Source organism: Eumetopias jubatus, unplaced genomic scaffold, assembly GCF_037043125.1.
Source record: "Eumetopias jubatus isolate StellerSeaLion01/CBP00866 unplaced genomic scaffold, mEumJub1_p1.0 scaffold_5, whole genome shotgun sequence".
NCBI classification, from domain to species: domain Eukaryota; kingdom Metazoa; phylum Chordata; class Mammalia; order Carnivora; family Otariidae; genus Eumetopias; species Eumetopias jubatus.
The window spans coordinates 41095341-41115352 of record NW_028274811.1 but is presented as its reverse complement, the minus strand read 5'-3'; the positions used below and the strand labels follow the sequence as shown (position 1 = coordinate 41115352).

Sequence of the window (20012 nt, the reverse complement as noted above, 5' to 3'; positions counted from 1 at the left end):
GAACTTTGCTAGCCATCATGGTTTATCTCTGCCTGATGCAGACATGGTCCTTTCGCTTTTTTGTTTTTACTCCCTTGAAGAAGATAATATAAGTCAGACCCAGGAGGATTAAGGATAAAAGAGAAGGCAGCAGACCCATTTCTATATATGCCTTTTTATCTCTCAGAAATAGTTGTTTCCAAAGCCACACAAGGCATAGCATTCAAAACATTTTTTACCCACAAGCTACCACCAATTATAAGCATAAAGAAGGACTCAACACTTTCTTATTGTACCAGTCCATATCCTGTCTACCTACTGAGGTTCAATGTTCCATCACTTCCTATTTATATAGATAATCTTCCCTAACTATTCTAGTCCCTGTTAATTTTTTGTCATTCCTGCAGTACAGTATCTCACAATTTTTTTCTCTCTTCTAGCCTTATCTAATTTCTTCATATGTCTTCCAGATGGAATTTAAGCTTCTTAAAGTTGTGGACTGTATTTTTTTTTTCTTGAACACTAAACCTAGCACCAAGTTGTAGATTTACATAGTAGGTGCTAAATATAAAAGATAGTTGAAGGACGCCTGTGTGGTTCAGTCCCTTAAGACTCCAACTTTTCATCTCAGCTCAAGTCTTAATCTCAGGGTCATGAATTCAAGCTCTGCAGTGGGCTGCATGCTGAGCGTGGAGCCTACTTAGAAAAAAAGAGGCTCAGTCAGTTAAATGTCCTACTTGGTTTTGGCTTAGGTCATGAACTCAGGGTCGTGAGATGGAGCCTCATGGGGGGCTCTGTGCTCAGCACGGAGTCTCCTTGAAATTCTCTCCTTCTCCCTCTGCCTCTCCCCCCCACTCGCATGGGAAAGAAAGAAAGAAAAAGAAAGAAGAAAATCTTTAAAAAAGAGAAAAGATCGTTGATTTATACCAGTCAGCTCCTATGTTTTTAACTACTATACTACTATATATGGGACTACTACGTATTCCAAAGGACTGTTCTCAGGGAGATGGGCAGAATTCTATCTGTAGACTAATTTTTTTCCCCTCTCTAGGGAGGTAGAATTCAGAAGATATGTATAAGAGGTAAGGTGAGAGCTATGTGTATAAGAAAATGTATCTGTTCAGTCATTTTGTGTGTCTTCAGCCTCTCTTGGTTCCTATCCTTTTGCTTATATATTCCATCCTTACCAATCCTTGCTTTGCCTTTCCTTAGGCTATGTTAGCTCACTTTTTACTTCTGCTTTTTAAATGCTTTTGAGTATATATCTCCTTTCTTTACCTTGTATTGATGTGTCATTTCTTTATAGTTTGAGTTCCCTACCTCTTTGCTAAAACCACCCTCACAGAGGAGTTCAGTGGCCACTTGATTCTTGAAATTCCCCTCACGTAAGACCCAGATTTCCTCCATCTAGAATTCTTTAATCTCACTCTTTGCTGACTCTTCTTTCTTTCTCATGAAAATGAAGAGAAAAATATTTTGATAGTTGCATATTTTAGGAATTCATTGTCATTTCACATGAACATTTTATTGCTCTTATTCTTTAAACTCTTGGTCCTTTAGATTTTCTACTACATTTGGAAAGGGTTTTTTATATTCATTAATCAGGGATATGTGCTGTTTGTTTGTTTATGATATTTAGAATTGTGTCTAGAGTCAGGTACTCTGATATCTAGAAAATATCCTACTTTACACATTTACTGGTTGTAACATTTCTCTTATAACATTTCTTCTTTTACTAGATTGCCCCAGATCATGTAGTTCCAGCTCCAGAAGAGTGCTATGTATATAGTCCATTGGGTTCCGCTTATAAACTGCAAAGTTACACTGAAGGATATGGCAAAAACACCAGTTTAGTAACCATGTGAGTAAAACTTCTTTTTGGAGCATAACTTAAACTATATGTAAATGAAAATTCATGGTTATTTTAATTTTTGTCTTAATTAAAATGTTTAAAGAGTCAAGCTCCATATTTTTACTGCTACTATTCTGTGTTTTCAGTTTTATGATTTGGAATACCATGATGGGAACATCTATATTAAGTATTCCTTGGGGCATAAAACAGGTAATATAATTTTTCAGCTTTTTCACACTTTTTGCCTCAATTTTTTTCTCTTTATATTGTAAGTTTTACAGTAGAGGTTTTAATAAATCTATACAACATTTATTAAAGAAAATAGATAATTATATTTAATTTTATATCATCAGGTTTTTATCATAATTGTTTAGGGTACAGTAACAATATGGTTGCATATGAATTTATTCTAACATGATGATATATGTTGTTTTATGTTTGTATTTTTAAACAGGCTGGATTTACTACTGGAATGTGTGTCATCATGCTGATGGGCATTTTAACACTTTATTGCTGCTACAGAGTAGTGAAATCACGAGCTATGATATGTAAGAGTTTGCCATGGTGAAAATAGAGTAGCAGTTTGGGTATTAATAAGTATATCCTGTTGAAGTATATCACCAATGTGTACATTCCACATGTGTGTTAACTATTTTGTGCCTAAAGATTTAATTCTCTAATTCATAGCATTCAGCTGAACTGATAAATCCATGAATTAGTGACTACCTTTGAAATTCAGAGAGGTTTGTAGTTCTTTGCAGAATGCATTTACTTTGATGCTAATTTCCTTATAAGAAAAAGTATTAAAGTCATATTTTTAAAATAAAGTCTTTTTCAGAACTAAATTGAAAATTCTGTGATTCTGGGGTGCCTGGGTGGGTTGGTCAGTTAAGTGTCGGATCTTGATTTCAGCTCAGGTCATGATATCAGGGTCCTGGGATCCAGCCCTACATCAGGCTCCTTGCTCAGCAGGGAGTCAGCTGGAGGATTGTCTCTCTCCCTCTCCCTCTCCCTCTCCCTGTGTCCCTCCCCCTGCACTCACTCTCTCTCAAATGAATAAATCTTTAAAAAAAAAAAGAAAAGAAAATTCTATGATTCTTGTCAGTTAATGGTGTGACTTTTGATCTATCCTTTACCAAGAGATCTAAATGTCCTAAAAGTAGAAAATATAACAGAAAAATATGAAAATATGAATGTGTGAATTCACAAAGCTTAGTAATACATTGCCTCTACTCATCTCTACAAATTCTGCATCAGGGAAATACCTTTTTAGATTGTTTTAAAGTAATTTAGGACCTAAATAGACCTACATTATTTCAGTGAATCTTAGCAATTTTGAATCAAGAGACCAGGCTTTGTCTTCAATTTTTTTTTTTTTGGTCTCTATTAAGCAATGGTATATTTTCTCTTAATTGTATTATTTATTCTTATCTCTTTCCCATTTATCCTCAAGTCCCTTGGTGCTCTTATAGATCTGCTAAGTTCTTTGTATGATGTAGGCATTAGCCCTTTATCCATTATTTCTTGTCAATTTTCTTTTCCATTCAACATTTGAATGGCTTTTGTATTATATAAGTTTGTTTATATCTACCTATCTTTTCCACTGTAATTTCTGTTTCTTCATTTGATAGAAAAGAATAACCCTTCAAAGTCTATTTTTATATTGTCATCTAACTTTTCTGTTATTTAATTTTTGAATTTTTAGCTCAGTTGTCTGAAATTGGCATGTGGTATAAAGTATGACTCAGGAAACTTTCCTCCATAGGTTATTTAAGTATGCCAAATATTATTGGATAATATCATCTGACTCTTACTCATGATTTGCTTAGCCTTGATTTATTGTTTGTTGTTATTAATTACAAAATACTATACTATAATCTGTTTCTTTTATTATCTGTACTGTTTTGTTGACCTACATTTCTTTTTATGTGTTTATAATGTTTTAATTTCTGTTATGTCATTCTCTGGTCTAATATCTGGTGGTGGAATATTCTTAATATTTTGCTAAATATTTTGAGCTAATTGGGGGAACACAATTATGATTATGATTATGGGATTATATGAGTAACATCTAATTTTATTCTTTCTCTTATTTTTATCTAGCATCAGTGGATACCACTACCTGGGAATATCCAGATGTCTGCAGATACTACTTTGGGTCCTTTGGACAGTGGTCGAGTCTCCTTTTCTCCTTGGTATCTCTCATTGGAGCAATGATAGTTTATTGGGTGCTTATGTCTAATTTTCTTTTTAATACTGGAAGGTTTATTTTTAGTAAGTATCCATATCATATGCTTTAACAGTAGTTACTTTTAGATACAGTAACTCTGCGGTGTTTTAGTTTTAGCCTTAAATTCTGGACTTGAGATAAATAAAGCAAAAAGTCATTTGTAATTCTAGAAAATATAGTTGCTTCAGTTTGTTTTAATATCATAGATATACTTTTATCCATTTATGAACTCTGTGTATTTGTGCTTTATATGTAAAAAGAATAAGGGATTTTTTTTTTTCCTCTTAGGCACAGATTTTTCCCCCGATTGGGGTCATTATCTTATCCATTGAAAAAACATGATCTATGCTTATACCCACTCCCCGCCTCAGTTAACTATTATTATATATACAGTTCTCTTTTTTAGATAGAATATACATTCATAGAAACACATAAATCTTAGCCATGCGATTTTGATGAATATATCCATGTAACAAAACCATTCCATCTTCCTAGAAAGTAGTGGTATACTTTTTAATTATAAAAATTCAAATTATTTGTTGATATTATAAAATAACCTAATAAGTTTTGGAGCCTTTGTCTTGAATCTAGCAGATGTGTTGAACTCTTCTTGATTCTAATTTTTAGATTCACTTTGGATTTTATGTTTAGATAGTTATATTTCCATGAGTAATGAAAACTTCCTGTCCAGTTATTACTTTTAAGTGATTCATATATATATACATACATTTATATTTGTATACAGATACCCTTATATTTATATATATATATATATATACATATATACACACAAACACAATTTATACATGTTTATATGTAGACATGTTTATCTTTTTTAAAGTATAAAGTTATGTAGATGCAGTGCTGGTAGACATCCTTATATTGTTCCTGTGGAAATCTTTCCCCATTAAATGTTAAGTTTGTTGTGGGATATTGATTATACCCTTTAGCAATTTAAAGATGTTCCTGCCTATTATTTTCTGAAGAATTTTATTAATGTGTACTGTATTTTATCAGACACTTAATACTCTACATCCCTTGAGATGATCATAAATCTTTTCTCTTTTATTTTATTATTATTATTTTTTTTAGAAAGAGAAAGTGTGAGCAGGGTGGGGTGGGGCAGAGGGACAGGGAGAGAAAGAATGCTAAGCAGGCTCCATGCCCAGCACAGAGCCCCACACGGGGCTCAATCTCACTACCCTGAGATCATGACCTGAGCTGAAACCAGGAGTCAGATGCTTGACTGACTGAGCCACCCAGGCAACCCAATCTTTCTCCTTTAAACTGTTAATATGGTAAATTATATGAATATACTTTTATTTAAATCATTCTTATATTCTGAGATAAACTTAGTTTAGCAGTCATGATGTCTGTTTTTTAATATCTTACTGGATTCAGTTTACTCTCGAGAGGAGTGGGGTTACTATTTTATTTAGAACCTTTGTGTCTTTTCAAAAGAGATATTAGCCTATAGTCTGTTTTGTTTTGTTTTGTTTTTCTCATGCTGTCCTTTTTGAGCCTTGGTATATTAGGGCTGCTGTAACAAATTACCGTAAACTGTTTGGCTTAAAACAAGAGAAATTTATTCTCTCACAGTCCTGGTGACTAGAAGTCCAAAATTGAAGTGTCACTAGGGAAGAAAACTCTTTCCTTGCCTCCTCCTAGCTTCTGATGATTGATTGTTGGCAATCCTTGGCATTCCTTGGCTTGTGGCTGCATCACCCAATTTCTGCCTGTCTTCACATGGCCATCTCCGCTCAGTGTGTCTTAGTGCACGTCTTTCTTTCCTTATTAAAGATATAAGTCATTGAATTTAGGGCCTGCTCTAACCTGTATGACCTCATCTTAATTTGATTATTTCCATAAAGACCCTATTTCCAAATAAGGTCACATTCTAAGGTTCCTGTGGACATGGATTTGGGGGGAGAATATTCACCCTACCATACTTGGTGTCAAGGTTTTACTAGCCTTATTTGAGTCTTTGGCATCAGGAAATAGATAAAGATTGATCACCTCCAATCTTATCACTAATAACCCTTGAAGGTACTACAAAAACCTAGAACACTACTCTACTGCTTTTATCTTGAGAAGCATACAGTGGAGGTGAATAATTCACATACTTAACTTACTTTATGACCTGAAAATCTAATCTAGCATTTTTTGTCATCTCATTTAACTTTCACATTAAACCCTTTTTTTAAGGGTTACCAAGGTTATAAAAGATTGACATCAAACAGAATAACTTCAGTCTAACAAGAAAACACATTCTTACCCATTCTCTCATTAACTATAGAATGATTTGAATGCTCAGATATCTGTATATGCTTTTTTTTTTTAATTTCAAGCAGCCAGATACTTTGTTTTTCTTTTCAAATTTTTATTTAAATTCTAGTTAGCATATAGTGTAATATTGGTTTCAGGAGTAGAATTTAGTGATTCATCACTTACATATAACATCCGGTGATCATCATAACAAGTGTCCTCCTTAATACCCATCACCCATTTAACCCATCCCCCACCCACCTCCCTCCATCAACTCTCAGTTTGTTCCCTATTGTTAAGAGTCTCTTATGGGTTGCTTTCCTCTCTTTTTTTTTCCTTCCCCATGTTCATCTGTTTTGTTTTTTAAATTCCACATGTAAGTAAAAAATTATATGGCATTTGTCTTTCTCTGACTGACTTAATTTACTTGGCGTAATACACTCTAGCTCCATCCACATCATTGCAAAAGGCAAGCTGTCATTCTTTTTGATGGCTAATATTCCAGTAATATGTATACATACATATGTATGTATGTATGTATACACCACATCTTCTTTTTCCACTCATCAGTTAATGGACCTTTAGGCTGTTTCCACAGTTTGGCTATTGTTGATAATGCTGCTATAAACATTGGGGTGCATGTACCCCTTAGAATCTGTATTTTTGTATCCTTTGGGTAAATACCTAGTAGTGCAGTTGCTGGGTTGTAGGGTAGTTCTATTTTTAGCTTTTTGAGGAACCTCCATACTGTTCTCTAGAGTGGCTGCACCAGTTTGCATTCCCACTAACAGTGTAAGAGGCTTCGCCTTTCTCCACATCCTGGCCAACCTCTGTTGTTTCCTGTGTTGTTAATTTTAGCCATTCTGACCAGTGTGAGGTGGTATCCCATTGTGGTTTTGATTTGTATTTCTCTGATGATGAGTGATGTGGAGCATCTTTCCATGTGTCTGTTAGCCATCTGGATATCTTCTTTGGAAAAATGTCTGTTCATGTCTTCTGCCCATTTCTTTTTTTTTTTTTAAGGTTTTATTTATTTATTTGAGAGAGAGAGAGAATGAGAGATAGAGAGCACGAGAGGGAAGAGGGTGAGAGGGAGAAGCAGACTCCCTGCTGAGCAGGAAGCCCGATGTGGGACTTAATCCCGGGACTCCAGGATCATGACCTGAGCCAAAGGCAGTCGCTTAACCAACTGAGCCACCCAGGCACCCTGCCCATTTCTTGACTGGATTATTTGTTTTTTAGGTATTGAGTTTGATAGATTTTGGATACTAACCTGTTATCAGATATGTCACTTGCACATATCTTCTCCCATTCTGCATATGCTTTTTACTTTGCTACTTCCTTTAGTGTAACTTAGTGGCACATGTGAGCAATAATTACTACATAATCTTCAGTCTATAAAAGCATATATAATACTTTGTAAAAGCTTTAAGTGATTCTCCAGCTAAGTGTTGCTGTTGTAAGTGTTGGTTTTCCCCTTCTGCAGGCTTTAGAACTTTATATAAGAAGTAACCATACTTATATCAATTAGCGTGAATAGAAGAAAAAAATTGTACACTTTATCTTGATTCCAGGGCTTTAACTAAATTCTGCCATGTGGGTAGATTTTTTTTTTCTTTAAATCTTCAATCATGTAAAAATTTTCCATAGTGGGAACCCTGAAGCCAATGACATCATTCCTGTAAGTAGAGGAAGCTGAAAATGGTGAAGCTCTTAACAATGAAGCGGTCTTGGTTCAGTGTACTAGGTAGTATTACCACACAGTAGATCTTAAAAGATTTTTATAGATCAAAGATTTTAGGGGATGATTGAATTAGCATATTTATTTTGGTATTAAACTGTATTTTTTCTTTTAATTTTTAGATTTTATTCATCACATTAATGACACGGATGCTGTACTGAGTACCAATGATAGCAACCCTGGTGAGTAGTTTGAAATTTAAAGTTTAGCTTGTTTTTTTTATTTTCCACTTTGCTTCAAAAGGAATTTAAGATAGAACATATTGCTTTATTTTAGGTAAATAATTAGTGCAACATCATTACCATTATGTTAACTGAACCACTATTAAATTGATGACAACCAATGTGTTTCAAAAAAAAACTCCATAAAAGGTTGTATTAATGTGAGCTAAACAAGATTGAGTTCATACTATACAATTCACAACTGTAGCTCCATCTATAGAATCCATGTTTCCCTATGAATAGTCAATACATATTTTTAAGAGTTTGTATCTTTGCTCATTGTTTTGGAAGTCTAGAAGCATAGTTCTCAGGTTGTTAACTTTTTTAGACATTTACTGTATTATTTACTAATATTTAAGTTATACAAATCTGTATCCTGTAAAATAATTTCCTAATAATGAACGAAGGTTAGTAAATGCAGAAAGATAAATTGAAGCCCTGGCAAAAAAAGAAAATCTTAATTTCTTAGAAAAGTTTCCTTCAATTAATTTGTTAAAAATAAATCTTTGTGGCTTGTGGTTTTATCCACTATGGCAGTCATGAGGAAAGTGAATGTAAAAGCTAATGTAGGGGTGCCTGGGTGGCTCAGTCGGTTAAGCATCTGCCTTCGGCTCGGGTCATGATCTCAGGGTCCTGTGATAGAGCCCCAAGTGGGGCTCCCTGCTCAGCAGGGCATCTGCTTCTCCCTCTGCCTCTCCCTCTCACTTGTTCTCTCTTTCTCTCAAATACATAGATAAAATCTTTAACAAAAAAAAAAAAAGCAAAAGCTAATCTAACCTTCTTAACAGTTACGCTGTTAACCTTTAACATCACCTAAAGCTTTATGTATTAATGATTTAGATTTTAGAGTATTAGATTTCAGAAATACTAATGTATCTTTACATTATGTATTTAGATTTATGTGTTTAGATTTCAGAGATACTAAATTGATAGCCTTTTGATGGAGGAACACATTGATCAATGAGAAAATTCATTCTATATATTTTTTTTTAAGATTTATTTATTTAAGAGAGAGAAAGCACACTGCCAGGGGGAGGGGCAGAGAGTCTTAAGCAGACTCTGTGCTGAGCACAAGCCCGACGAGGGTCTCCATCCCACCGCCCTGAGATGACAACCCGTTCCAAAACCAAGACTTGACCGCTCAACCAACTGCACCACCCAGATGCCCCTCAACATATATTTATTAAGCCTCTTATACGTCAGGATCTATTCTAGGCTCTGGGGATATAATGAACAGACAGAAGTCTCTCCTTTCTTAAAGCAAACCTTTCAATGTTTACTATTCAGTGTCTTACTTTGTTCCTTTATTAAACTCATTGACCTGTGTTTTGTTAACACTAGCAAATGAGTAAGTGCAGTACCAGCTCTTCTGTGGACACACGGACACACACACACACCTTTGAATAATTATATTAATGTATTTTGGTATAATTTTAAAATATATTCATAAGTTTCGTGATTACACTGTTGATTTGGAGAGTACCATCAGCAAAGACAGTTTACTTTGCATTCTTCTCTTTGAATGATGTGTTAAATACTATGAAACAGTCCATCTCAGTTAATGTAAAATTACAGCTGACCTTTATTGGATACTTGCTGTGTGCAGGCATTATTCTAAACATTTTACAGCACCTCTGTAAGGTAGATAATGTTCACTTCACTTCTTAGATAGAAAAACCAATGCACAGCGAAGTTAATGACTTGCCCAAGGTTACATAACTACTAAGTGACAGAGTCAAGATTCATTATTTAGTCAGTTTACTTCCACAGCCTGTGCTCTTTACCACTGTAATTATTAGCACAAGAAAAATTCAAGTTAATTTACTTCTGTCCAGATATAGAAGACAAAAGTATATGTTAAAATGCTGACTAAGCAAGAAAATTAAGTGTTTGGCTTTGTGGCATGCCAAATATATAATGGATAGAGAATAAATTAAAAACAGAACTTAAAATGAATATATCATTTTCTCTTTGACTAGTGATGAGAATGATTGTTACTTATTAGGAGTATTTTTCACCAGCATTAAGAGTTCTTTTTAAAGAGCTGATTATTAGGAAAAGTACTATTATGAAATTAGAAACACAGAATGATTTGTATCCTCTCTCCTAACAGCAGAAATTGCCACTTGAAAATCATTGTTAGGAAAATATGTTTTACTCAATTCCCAGTTCTCTGGATATCATCTAGGCTGTTAGGCTGCTATAATATGTGATAAACTTTCACGAGAATTATTCCAGATTGCTGGAATTCAAGATTCGTAAGCTATAAGCAATAGTTAGGTTTTGGCAATACCATGTCATCTGTTTCAATGCTGTCCACTTTTTATTCCAAACCCATAGATTTTGTTTATTGTTAAAAGAAATCTGTTCTGAGGTGGCTGGGTGGCTCAGTCAGTTGGGCATCTGACTCTTGACTTGGACTCAGTTCATGATCTCAGGGTTGTGAGACTGAGCCCCACATCGGACTCTGCACTGGGTGTGGAGCCTGCGTGAGATTATCTTTCTCCCTCTCCTTTTGGCCCTCCCGGCCTTCTAAAAAGAAAGAAAGAAACAAACAAACCTGTTGTTTGGCCTTTGTGTGGGTTAGTAGCACAAAGGTAACAATCATCCTGAGTGTTTCTTACATTATTGTATAAATAAGATCAAATACCATTTAGTCCAAAATTTTCTCTCTGGCAATGGAACCAAAAGATAGTTGGTAGGATAATTTTATAACCTCCCATAGAAATTAAGGATATACTTCAGAATTTTCTAAGATTCTTCCACCTTTAATTATTTGTAAGTAAAAGTTTCCTAATGTGTTTAAATATAACCCTCTATTTCAGAAAGCAAGAACTTATTCATGATACAAGTTGAGTTTGGTAGAGCAAGTGTCATTCTCTGGGGTAGTCATTTTGTATTCTTCGTGGTCTTCTCTAATCTGACTGATGCTTTCTGTTGCAGTGATTTGTCCAAGTGCTGGGAGCAATGACCATCCTGACAATGGCTCTATGATTTTCTATGCCAATGACACGGGACTCCAGCAGTTTGAAAAGTGGTGGAATAAGTCCAAGACAGTGCCCTTTTACCTCATAGGGCTCCTCCTTCCACTGCTCAATTTCAAATCTCCTTCATTTTTTTCAAAATTTAATATCCTAGGTAAGCTGAGGCACTGTGTCATGGAGCTTCTGTGTAATAGAGTACACACTGGATTCTGTGGAAATATGATCTGGCTAGAGAAAGTTACCTACCAGGCCTGTTCACCTATGTTTAATTTGCTCATTCATATGTTACCTTGCTTTCTGGGTTTTTTTCGTGGAGTTTGACACAGAGAAAAATGTAGATGACCATTTCAAGTCCAAGTTCTTTTTTTTTTTTAAATATGAGTTATTAGATTTCCCATTCTATCCTTACTGAACCACTGTTCCTCATTTCTTTGGTGGGTACAACTACAGGAAACAGATTAAGATTTCAGGAGGAGAGATCCAAACTGTATATTACAGGGATTCCCAATACTAAGGATTGGAAACATAAGAATTTACTAAGGGAGGTTATGGAATATTTTTTCCTGCAGTTTCTATTTAAGAATATAGCACAGAATTATCACCTAGCTTTCAACCTGGGGTGTCATTCTCTAACTCAACCTAATGAAGTTTATTCTGCTTTTGCTCTCCAGTGCTTTTTCTTTATTGGAACACTATTGCCTCCTTAAAAGAACAGACTTCTTACTGTGAGCCCAGTTTTTCAGAAATTTCTGAAGTCACTAAAGAAATTTCACAGATTTCTGCATCATTAAAGGAATGTTTTTGATCCCATCTTCATTTGCAGTACTGAACTTTAAGATGGCAAAAGGAACCCCAATTAAAAACTTAGATCTGGTTAACTAAAGATAAGGATAACATTCATAAAAAATTGATTACCCCAAATAAAACATAGGGTTACACCTCCTCCCTATATATCTGATCTCCTGGTAGGAAGTGTAGAGTATAAAATAATTAGATTACTCATCACATCAAGGAGTTGGTTTTGGGGGTTTTCGCTATACCTCTCTGCCTCACAATAGGATTCTTTGCAAGACTGCCGCAGACACACACAGAAAATCAAGCATTGTGGTTATATAAGCTTTGTTCTCTTGTTTTTATCGTTTCTGAATCAGCTAATCTGCAAACCCACAGTCAGCTTATATAACTCATTTGTGGTTTCCTGATTTGCTTGCCGAATTTCCTATGGAACAGATCTTTAAAAGTTAGCATATAAACTGGTAAAAGTATTTGCTAGAACAATCACCAGACTTGTAACCAAGTTGATTATTCTCTACCTCCTTAAGAATATTTTGCTTTTGCCCCCCACTTTTTTTTGGTACTTTCCCTTTCTTTTAAAACTATAGCTTCTTTACAGATATTAGTATCTAATTCCTATAGAAAGAAACCTACTTGGATTTCTTGACTCTACTCCATAATGACTGGACTTAATTCTTTAAAAAGAAAACTCTCCAACTTCTAGAATACTAAAAAAATCTGAATACCCACTTCATGCTGTGTATGATTACCTATGAATGGAATCTGTAATATTGTCATCTAGCAGGTAGTATTCCCTAGTCAGACCCTTCTCTAGATACTAGATCAGATTGTTCATGGATTATTTGGCTTATCACCTTTCTCAAATAGTCTTATGATCCACATTCACTACTTTTCTTTATTTACTTTCTTATCACATAGTAATCGCTATGACAGACTTTTCCAGCTTATTCACCATCTCTAATATTTCCAATACAGAGAATAAGAGTCAGTTTCATGTTGTGTTTTTTTTTCTCCTGTATAAGCTTACAATTTTGTAATGAGTTCTTTACATGTGTCCTCCTCTTAACTGAACTCTTAAATAAATTAAACAGTTTCGCATTCTTCAATATATGAGCTACTTTCATCTAGTTCTTCTTAGGCCTACTACATAGTATTTTGCTTTTTGAAAACTCATATTAGCTTGTTTCTATTCTTTAGATCCCACCTGGGTTTTAATGGGCATAATCAACAAGAGTAATAATTTTCCAAACTGTGCTGAGAATATAGAAACAAAGCTTAATTTTAAAATAGTCTATAAAACACGCAAAGATGATAAATGGTTTCTGAATTTTTTCTCACAGGCACAGTGTCCGTTCTCTATTTGATTTTCCTTGTCACCTTTAAGGCCATACACTTGGGATTTCATTTGGAATTTCACTGGCTTATGCAAACAGAGTATTTTGTACCAGGTAAGCTGTTTTGGCCAAATAAAAAATCAATAAATTACAAAAATGTGATCTTTTAGCTAACTATTGTTATTATAAGACAAATAATATTTTTTTTGATGAGCACTTTTTATTAATGCTATTAAGCTAAAAACAGGAATGCAGTTAAAATTAGTCTGCTTTTCTCTCAGGAGTAACCAAGGCCCTTTGTCATTTCTGCTTGAAAATTGAAGTTCAGTGAAGTTATAATGCAATTAAAAAATCAAACTCATTTTCTAGACTTTTCTGGGGAAGCATACCGCTAGAATTTCAGAAGCTTAGAACATAGTCATTGATTAACATATGTGGATAATACTGTTCATTAACATCACTGTTCCCTTATGGGTTTTTTCTTTTAATTGTTTTTCAGGCTAATTAAGATGGTGGTTATTAAGTGTTCTCTCCCTCCTTTTTTCTCTTATGGTTATAACTTGGCAGTTATCTTAAGTTTCACCCAAATTCAGTGGATTTGGGGTATGATAAAAGCACCATGAAGCAATGAATGGACAATGCTAAGTAAGAAAAAAGATTAGAAAATGGAAGTATTATACTAGTATCCTGAAAACTCATAAGGAGAAAGCAGTACAAAATTTTCTTGTTGGTTTAGAAAGACGACTTTCCATTCTTCACCTGTTAATTCAGGTAGTCTAGAATTCAGGTCTAATTAGTATCTGGTGTTACTCTCTGAAGTCAGTAATTAGAATTGTCTACCACGCTTTCTGTTTCTTTTGTTACAACACGCCTGGGTTTTCAAGTGCATTGAGTTGTTTGTTGGAAGTTGTTTGTTACTATGGTTACTTATTTTCAGATCATCTGGGTGCATTAGCTTTGATTTTTTTTTTATTTCTATAAGAAGCCCATATAGGGGCGCCCGGGTGGCTCAGTCGTTAAGTGTCTGCCTTCAGCTCAGGTCATGATCCCGGGGTCCTGGGATCGTGCCCCGCATCGGGCTCCCTGCTCAGCGGGAAGCCTGCTTCTCCCTCTCCCACTGCCTCTGCTTGTGTTCCCTCTCTCGCTGTGTGTCTCTCTCTGTCAAATAAATAAATAAAATCTTAAAAAAAAAAGCCCATATAGACTAAAAAGTCAGTGTAAATTCAGGATAAAGGAAATACTGGAGCCCGAAAAGCATCCTTCTCTTCCATATTGTATTTAAAATTGGATATGAATGAAAATGACCACTTTAAGCTAGTGCTTCCATTCATTGATAAAAATAGTCTAGGATGTCTTTTCTAAAATTAGGTCCATACTGATTTATATTAAGAGTCTTAGTGATAAACGTTTCTGCTAATAATAAGACATGAGAGAAATATGAAAAAAAGAGTATAAATATTTAGAAGATGGAAAAGAAAATATGTTTATATATTAAGCCATTTATTTCACTTTATTTCATTTCTAAATGATCTGAAGGGAGAATCATGAGGATTAAAGAGGCTTGTGTTTATATTTATGGTCCTGAAATTACTTTATTATGAATGAAGAATTTTTTAGGAATCAAAATATGTCATAAATCTTTTTCAGTAAAGGCTAATTAAGAATCAGAGAACTTTGGAGGGTATGAGCCTTTACTGTCTTTGATGAACAATTCACATAAACTTATAGTTCTGATTGAATCTTTATTTATATACTTTTGTTGCAAAAATTTCTTTCTCAATGCAGTGGATCCTATTGCCCTCCTTGCCAGGTAATTGGAAAAGTAGAAAAAACTACTCATGTATGTTTCATCCTATCCTTTCCCCCTCCAGGACTTTATTTCTGTAGTTATCCCTTCTTTCTCCTTAATCATGTACCATCAAATATTTCCTTTACTGAACTATTCGTCCCAGATAAAAATCTCTCTCTCAGTCTTAAAACAAAAACTCAGATAATTCCACGTTCCCCTCTAGCTATTGCTTCCCTTTAAAGAAAAACTCTTTGAAAGAGTTGTCTATTCTGACTCTTTCTACTTCTTCCATTTTGCCTTGAACTCGTGTTTGCTGGGCTTTTGCCCCAGTCACTCCACTCATATCCAGTAACTCCATCTTGGTCAAATCCAGTGACCAGTTCTCACGTCTCTTCCTGCTCAACTTAGCAGCAGCATGAGCACATTTGGTCACTCCTTCCATCTTGAAACATTTTCTGAACTTCTAAAACCCATTTTCTCTTTTTTTTTCTTTTTTTTTATTAACATATAATCTTGATGAAGTTTTTTATCTTGCTGAAGTCCCAATAGTTCATTTTTGCCCTTGCTTTCCCTTGCCTTTGGTGATGTTTCTAGGAAGAAGTTGCTGCGGCTGAGGTCGAAGAGGTTGCTGCCTGTCTTCTCCTCAAGGATTTTGATGGATTCCTATCTCACATTTAGGTCTTTCAACCATTTTGTGTCTATTTTTGTGTGTGGTGTAAGGAAATGGTCCAGTTTCATTCTTCTGCATGTGGCTGTCCGATTTTCCCAACACCATTTGTTGAAGAGACTGTCCTTTTTCCATTGGACATTCTTTCCTGCTTTGTCGAAGATTAGTTGACCATAGAGTTGAGGGTCCATTTCTGGGCTCTCTATTCTGTTCCATTGATCTATGTGTCTGTTTTTGTGCCAGTACCATACTGTCTTGATGAGTATGGCTTTGTAATAGAGCTTGAAGTCCGGAATTGTGATGCCACCAGCTTTGCTTTTCTTTTTCAACATTCCTCTGGCTATTTGGGGTCTTTTCTGGTTCCATACAAATTTTAGGATCATTTGTTCCATTTCTTTGAAAAAAGTGGATGGTATTTTGATAGGGATTGCATTAAATGTGTCGATTGCTCTAGGTAGCATTGACATCTTCACGATATTTGTTTTTCCAATCCGTGAGCATGGAACGTTTTTCCATTTCTTTGTGTCTTCCTCAATTTCTTTCATGAGTATTCTATAGTTTTCTGAGTGCAGAATCTTTGCCTCTGGTTAGATTTGTTTCTAGGTATCTTATGGTTTTGGGTGCAATTGTAAATGGGATTGACTCCTTAATTTCTCTTTCTTCTGTCTTGTTGTTGGTGTATAGAAATGCCACTGATTTCTGTGCATTGATTTTATATCCTGCCACTTTACTGAATTTCTGTATGAGTTCTAGCAGTTTTGGGGTGGAGTCTTTTGGGTTTTCCACATACAGTATCATATCATCTGCAAAAAGCAAGAGTTTCATTTCTTTGCCGATTTGGATGCCTTTGATTTCTTTTTGTTGTCTGATTGCTGTGGCTAGGACTCCTAATACTATGTTGAATAGCAGTGGTGAGAGTGGACATCCCTGCCGTGTTCCTGACCTTAGGGGGAAAGCTCTCAGTTTTTCCCCCATTGAGTATGATATTCACTGTGGTTTTTTCATAGATGGCTTTTATGATATTGAGGTATGTGCCCTCTATCCCTACACTGTGAAGAGTTTTAGTCAAGAAAGGATGCTGTACTTTGTCAAATGCTTTTTCTGCATCTATTGAGAGGATCATATGGTTCTTGTTCTTTCTTTTTAATGTGTTGTATCGCATTGTTTGATTTGTGGATGTTGAACCAACTTTGCAGCCCAGGAATAAATCCCACTTGGTCATGGTGAATAATCCTTTTAATGTACTGTTGGAACCTATTGGCTAGTATTTTGGTGAGAATTTTTGCATCCATGTTCATCAGAAATATTGGTCTGTAGTTCTCCTTTTTGATGGGGTCTTTGTAAAACCCCATTTTCTCTTGATTCTTCTACATGACTGCTTTCTCACATTCCTGACCAGTTAGTTATGGAGTTATGTAGGGTTTTATTCAAACTACCTTTCTCTCTGCCTTTATTCCCTAAGTAATATCATGTACTCACCTGGCTTTATATATTGTCTATATGGGGACTAGTCCCAATTTTTTATCTCTTATAAAGAGATATTATATCGTCCTTATCTACCTGCCCCTTCTACATCTCCACTTGGACATCTACTAGGTATTTCAAACTTATATTTATGAAAACCAAATATTTGTTTCCATCCTCATCCACCCCCATTGCACCAACCTGCCTAATCTGCTCTTCTCCCAGGTCTCTCTGTCTCAGAAAGTGGTAGCTCCAATTTTCCACGTGCTCAGGCCCCAAACTTCAGAATCATACTTGATTGTTTTTTTTCCCCGCCTTCCATATCTGCAAAGCATGTCAGCTGTACTTTTTTTTTTTAAGATTTTATTTATTTGTTTATTTAACAGAAAGAGAGAGACACAGCGAGAGAGCAGGGGGAGCAGGGGAACACAAGCAGGGGGAGTGGGAAAGGGAAAAGCAGGCTTCCTGCTGAGCAGGGAGCCTGATGCGGGTCTTGATCCCAGGACCCTGGGACCATGACCTGAGCCAAAGGCAGACACTTAACAACTGAGCCACCCAGGTGCCCCAAAGCATGTCAACCTGGATGATTATACTAGCCTCTTAACTAGTCTTAGCATTTCCACTCTGCCTCCCTTTCTGTAGTTTGTTCTATACCTAGCAGCCAGAGTGAGGTTTTTAAAACACCACCTTCAAAAGCCTGGTTTCCCATCTCATTCATCTCATTCAGAATAAAACAAGCCTCTGGGTGCCTGGGTGGCTCAGTTGGTTAAGCGTCTGCCTTTGACTCCGGTCATGATCTCAGAGTCCTGGGATTGAGCCCAGTTGTTGGGCTCCCTGCTGAGCAGGGAGTCTGCTTCTCCCTCTGCCTGCCACTCCCCCTTGCTTACGCTCACTCTTTCTCTCTCTCAAATAAATAAAAATCTTTAAATAAATAAATAAAGCAAGCCTCTGTCATAGTCCACAGGTCCTATATGATCTGACTCCTGGCATCCTGTCTGCCGTCATTCCCTGTTATTTTTCTACTTACTCAGTCCACTCCAGCCACACTGTTTCCCTGCTGTTCCACAAGAATGCAAGCACACTCCTAGCTCAGAATCCTTGCACTTTTACCTATACATGAAATGCCCTTGTCTTTTCTTAGCTATCCACATGGTTATTATCATTAGAGAGGGCTTTGCTGGCTTCCTGCCCATTCTCACTTCTTAATTGCTTATTTTTCTTTAGAGCTCTCATCACTACCAAATCTTATATGCAAGTATCCCTGGTTATCTAAATCTATTAAGTTCCTAATTCTAATAATGAGTTGAAATATTAAGGGATATCTATTATTCTAATCTATTTGGTTCTTGAGTTTCAGATAGAAAGTAGCAGAAGTTAAGAAAACAAAGGACTTTCTAAAAATGTTTCTTAATCTATTCGGTTCTTGAATTCAAGAGTGAAAGTTCAGTTGGTAAGGAATACCTGTATTTTTTTTAACTTGTGTATCTGTCGTCCTTAACAAGAATGTTTTAGCTCCTGAGAAAAGGGATGTTCTTTGTTTTTGCTTTCTGTACTTCTCTATTATTGTTGTATCCCCAAGGCCTATAATAATTCTGAGGGCATAGTGAGTAGTCCGTAAACAATGTTGAATGAATAAAGGTGTTTATCCCTACTCCCTCCTGAATCTCATTAAAGCAATAGTGAAGAAATAAATGTAAAAACAAACACAAAGAGACTATAGAAGAGACAAGAGCAGACAAGAGACAGCAGTCGATTGTTAGATACTGGAAAACTGGTAGATGGTTAGACTGACAGCAAAGCCGACAAAGCTGAAATTTAAGTACCTGTAGAGAGGCATTCCATCACAAAGGAGAACATTTTGAACTATACATCGAAACCCTAAGTATTTAGAGGCATTTTGGTCCCTCTGAAAACAAGAGTAAGGAAAAGAGTTTAAAATGAGGAGAATTCTTTGCAAGTTTACATCAGGAATAGGTAGATAGTTAGATTATAAACCCCTTTTCCTCCTCAGTCTAGCAAGTGATGGAAGAAACTGAGTTAGGCTCAGAACTCAGGTTCTCCATATACAACAAAGGGTGGGAAAAAGGCTTTAGTCTGAAAACAGGGACTAAGTGAAAGTATTATGTTGAGTGGTAAGACTCTCCTCTCTCCCTGTACCCCTCCAATTCTCTTTTCTTTACTCTTTGGCTCCCAGAATGCTGACAGCATAGGATAACAGAGGATTCTCCTCTGGAGAAACTGACAAGTGCAAGAGAAAAGACCTAGAGTCTTGGACATTTGGGTTCTACCAAAGAAATGGCAGGTACTTTGCTTGTATCAGACCATTTAGATGTTTACTAAGTATGCATTTTTTTGTGCTTCAATATAAAGCACCAAAGCATATGTGCTTCGATATAAAAAAAAATAGGCAAAGATGACTAGATTTTTGTGGAAAGCCTCTTACATGAAAACAAAACTCGGTAAGGGGGGAAGACCTTGAAAAGAGAATAAGAGGGAATAAGAATAAGAAAGCTTGCAAAAAATTACCGTCTCAAAATGACAAAAGAAAGTGATATATCCATGAAACAGTATTTGGGTGCCAAGGAAGGAAGGAAGGAAAAAAGGAGGGAGGTTGGTCTTAGAAACCAAAAATATAATAAAAATTAAGAATGCAAAGAAAATTTGGAAGATAAAGCCAACTTCCCAAGAAGT

At 35.7% G+C, this 20012-nt stretch overlaps 1 protein-coding gene across 2 annotated transcripts in view; it reads left to right on the top strand.

Annotated features, from left to right (window-relative positions):
- Window positions 1–20012, top strand: part of SLC38A9 (solute carrier family 38 member 9) — an 83180-nt gene that overhangs the window by 35982 nt on the left and 27186 nt on the right. For both annotated transcript variants that reach the window (XR_003611666.2, XM_028119127.2), the window contains exons 4-10: window positions 1719–1840; window positions 1978–2041; window positions 2286–2379; window positions 3935–4105; window positions 8190–8249; window positions 11232–11426; window positions 13408–13515. Coding sequence is in view for 1 of the 2 variants with exons in the window: in XM_028119127.2 (XP_027974928.1) it covers window positions 1719–1840; window positions 1978–2041; window positions 2286–2379; window positions 3935–4105; window positions 8190–8249; window positions 11232–11426; window positions 13408–13515 (814 nt within the window). In the remaining variant the exon portion in view is untranslated. The remainder of the gene's footprint in view (window positions 1–1718; window positions 1841–1977; window positions 2042–2285; window positions 2380–3934; window positions 4106–8189; window positions 8250–11231; window positions 11427–13407; window positions 13516–20012) is intronic.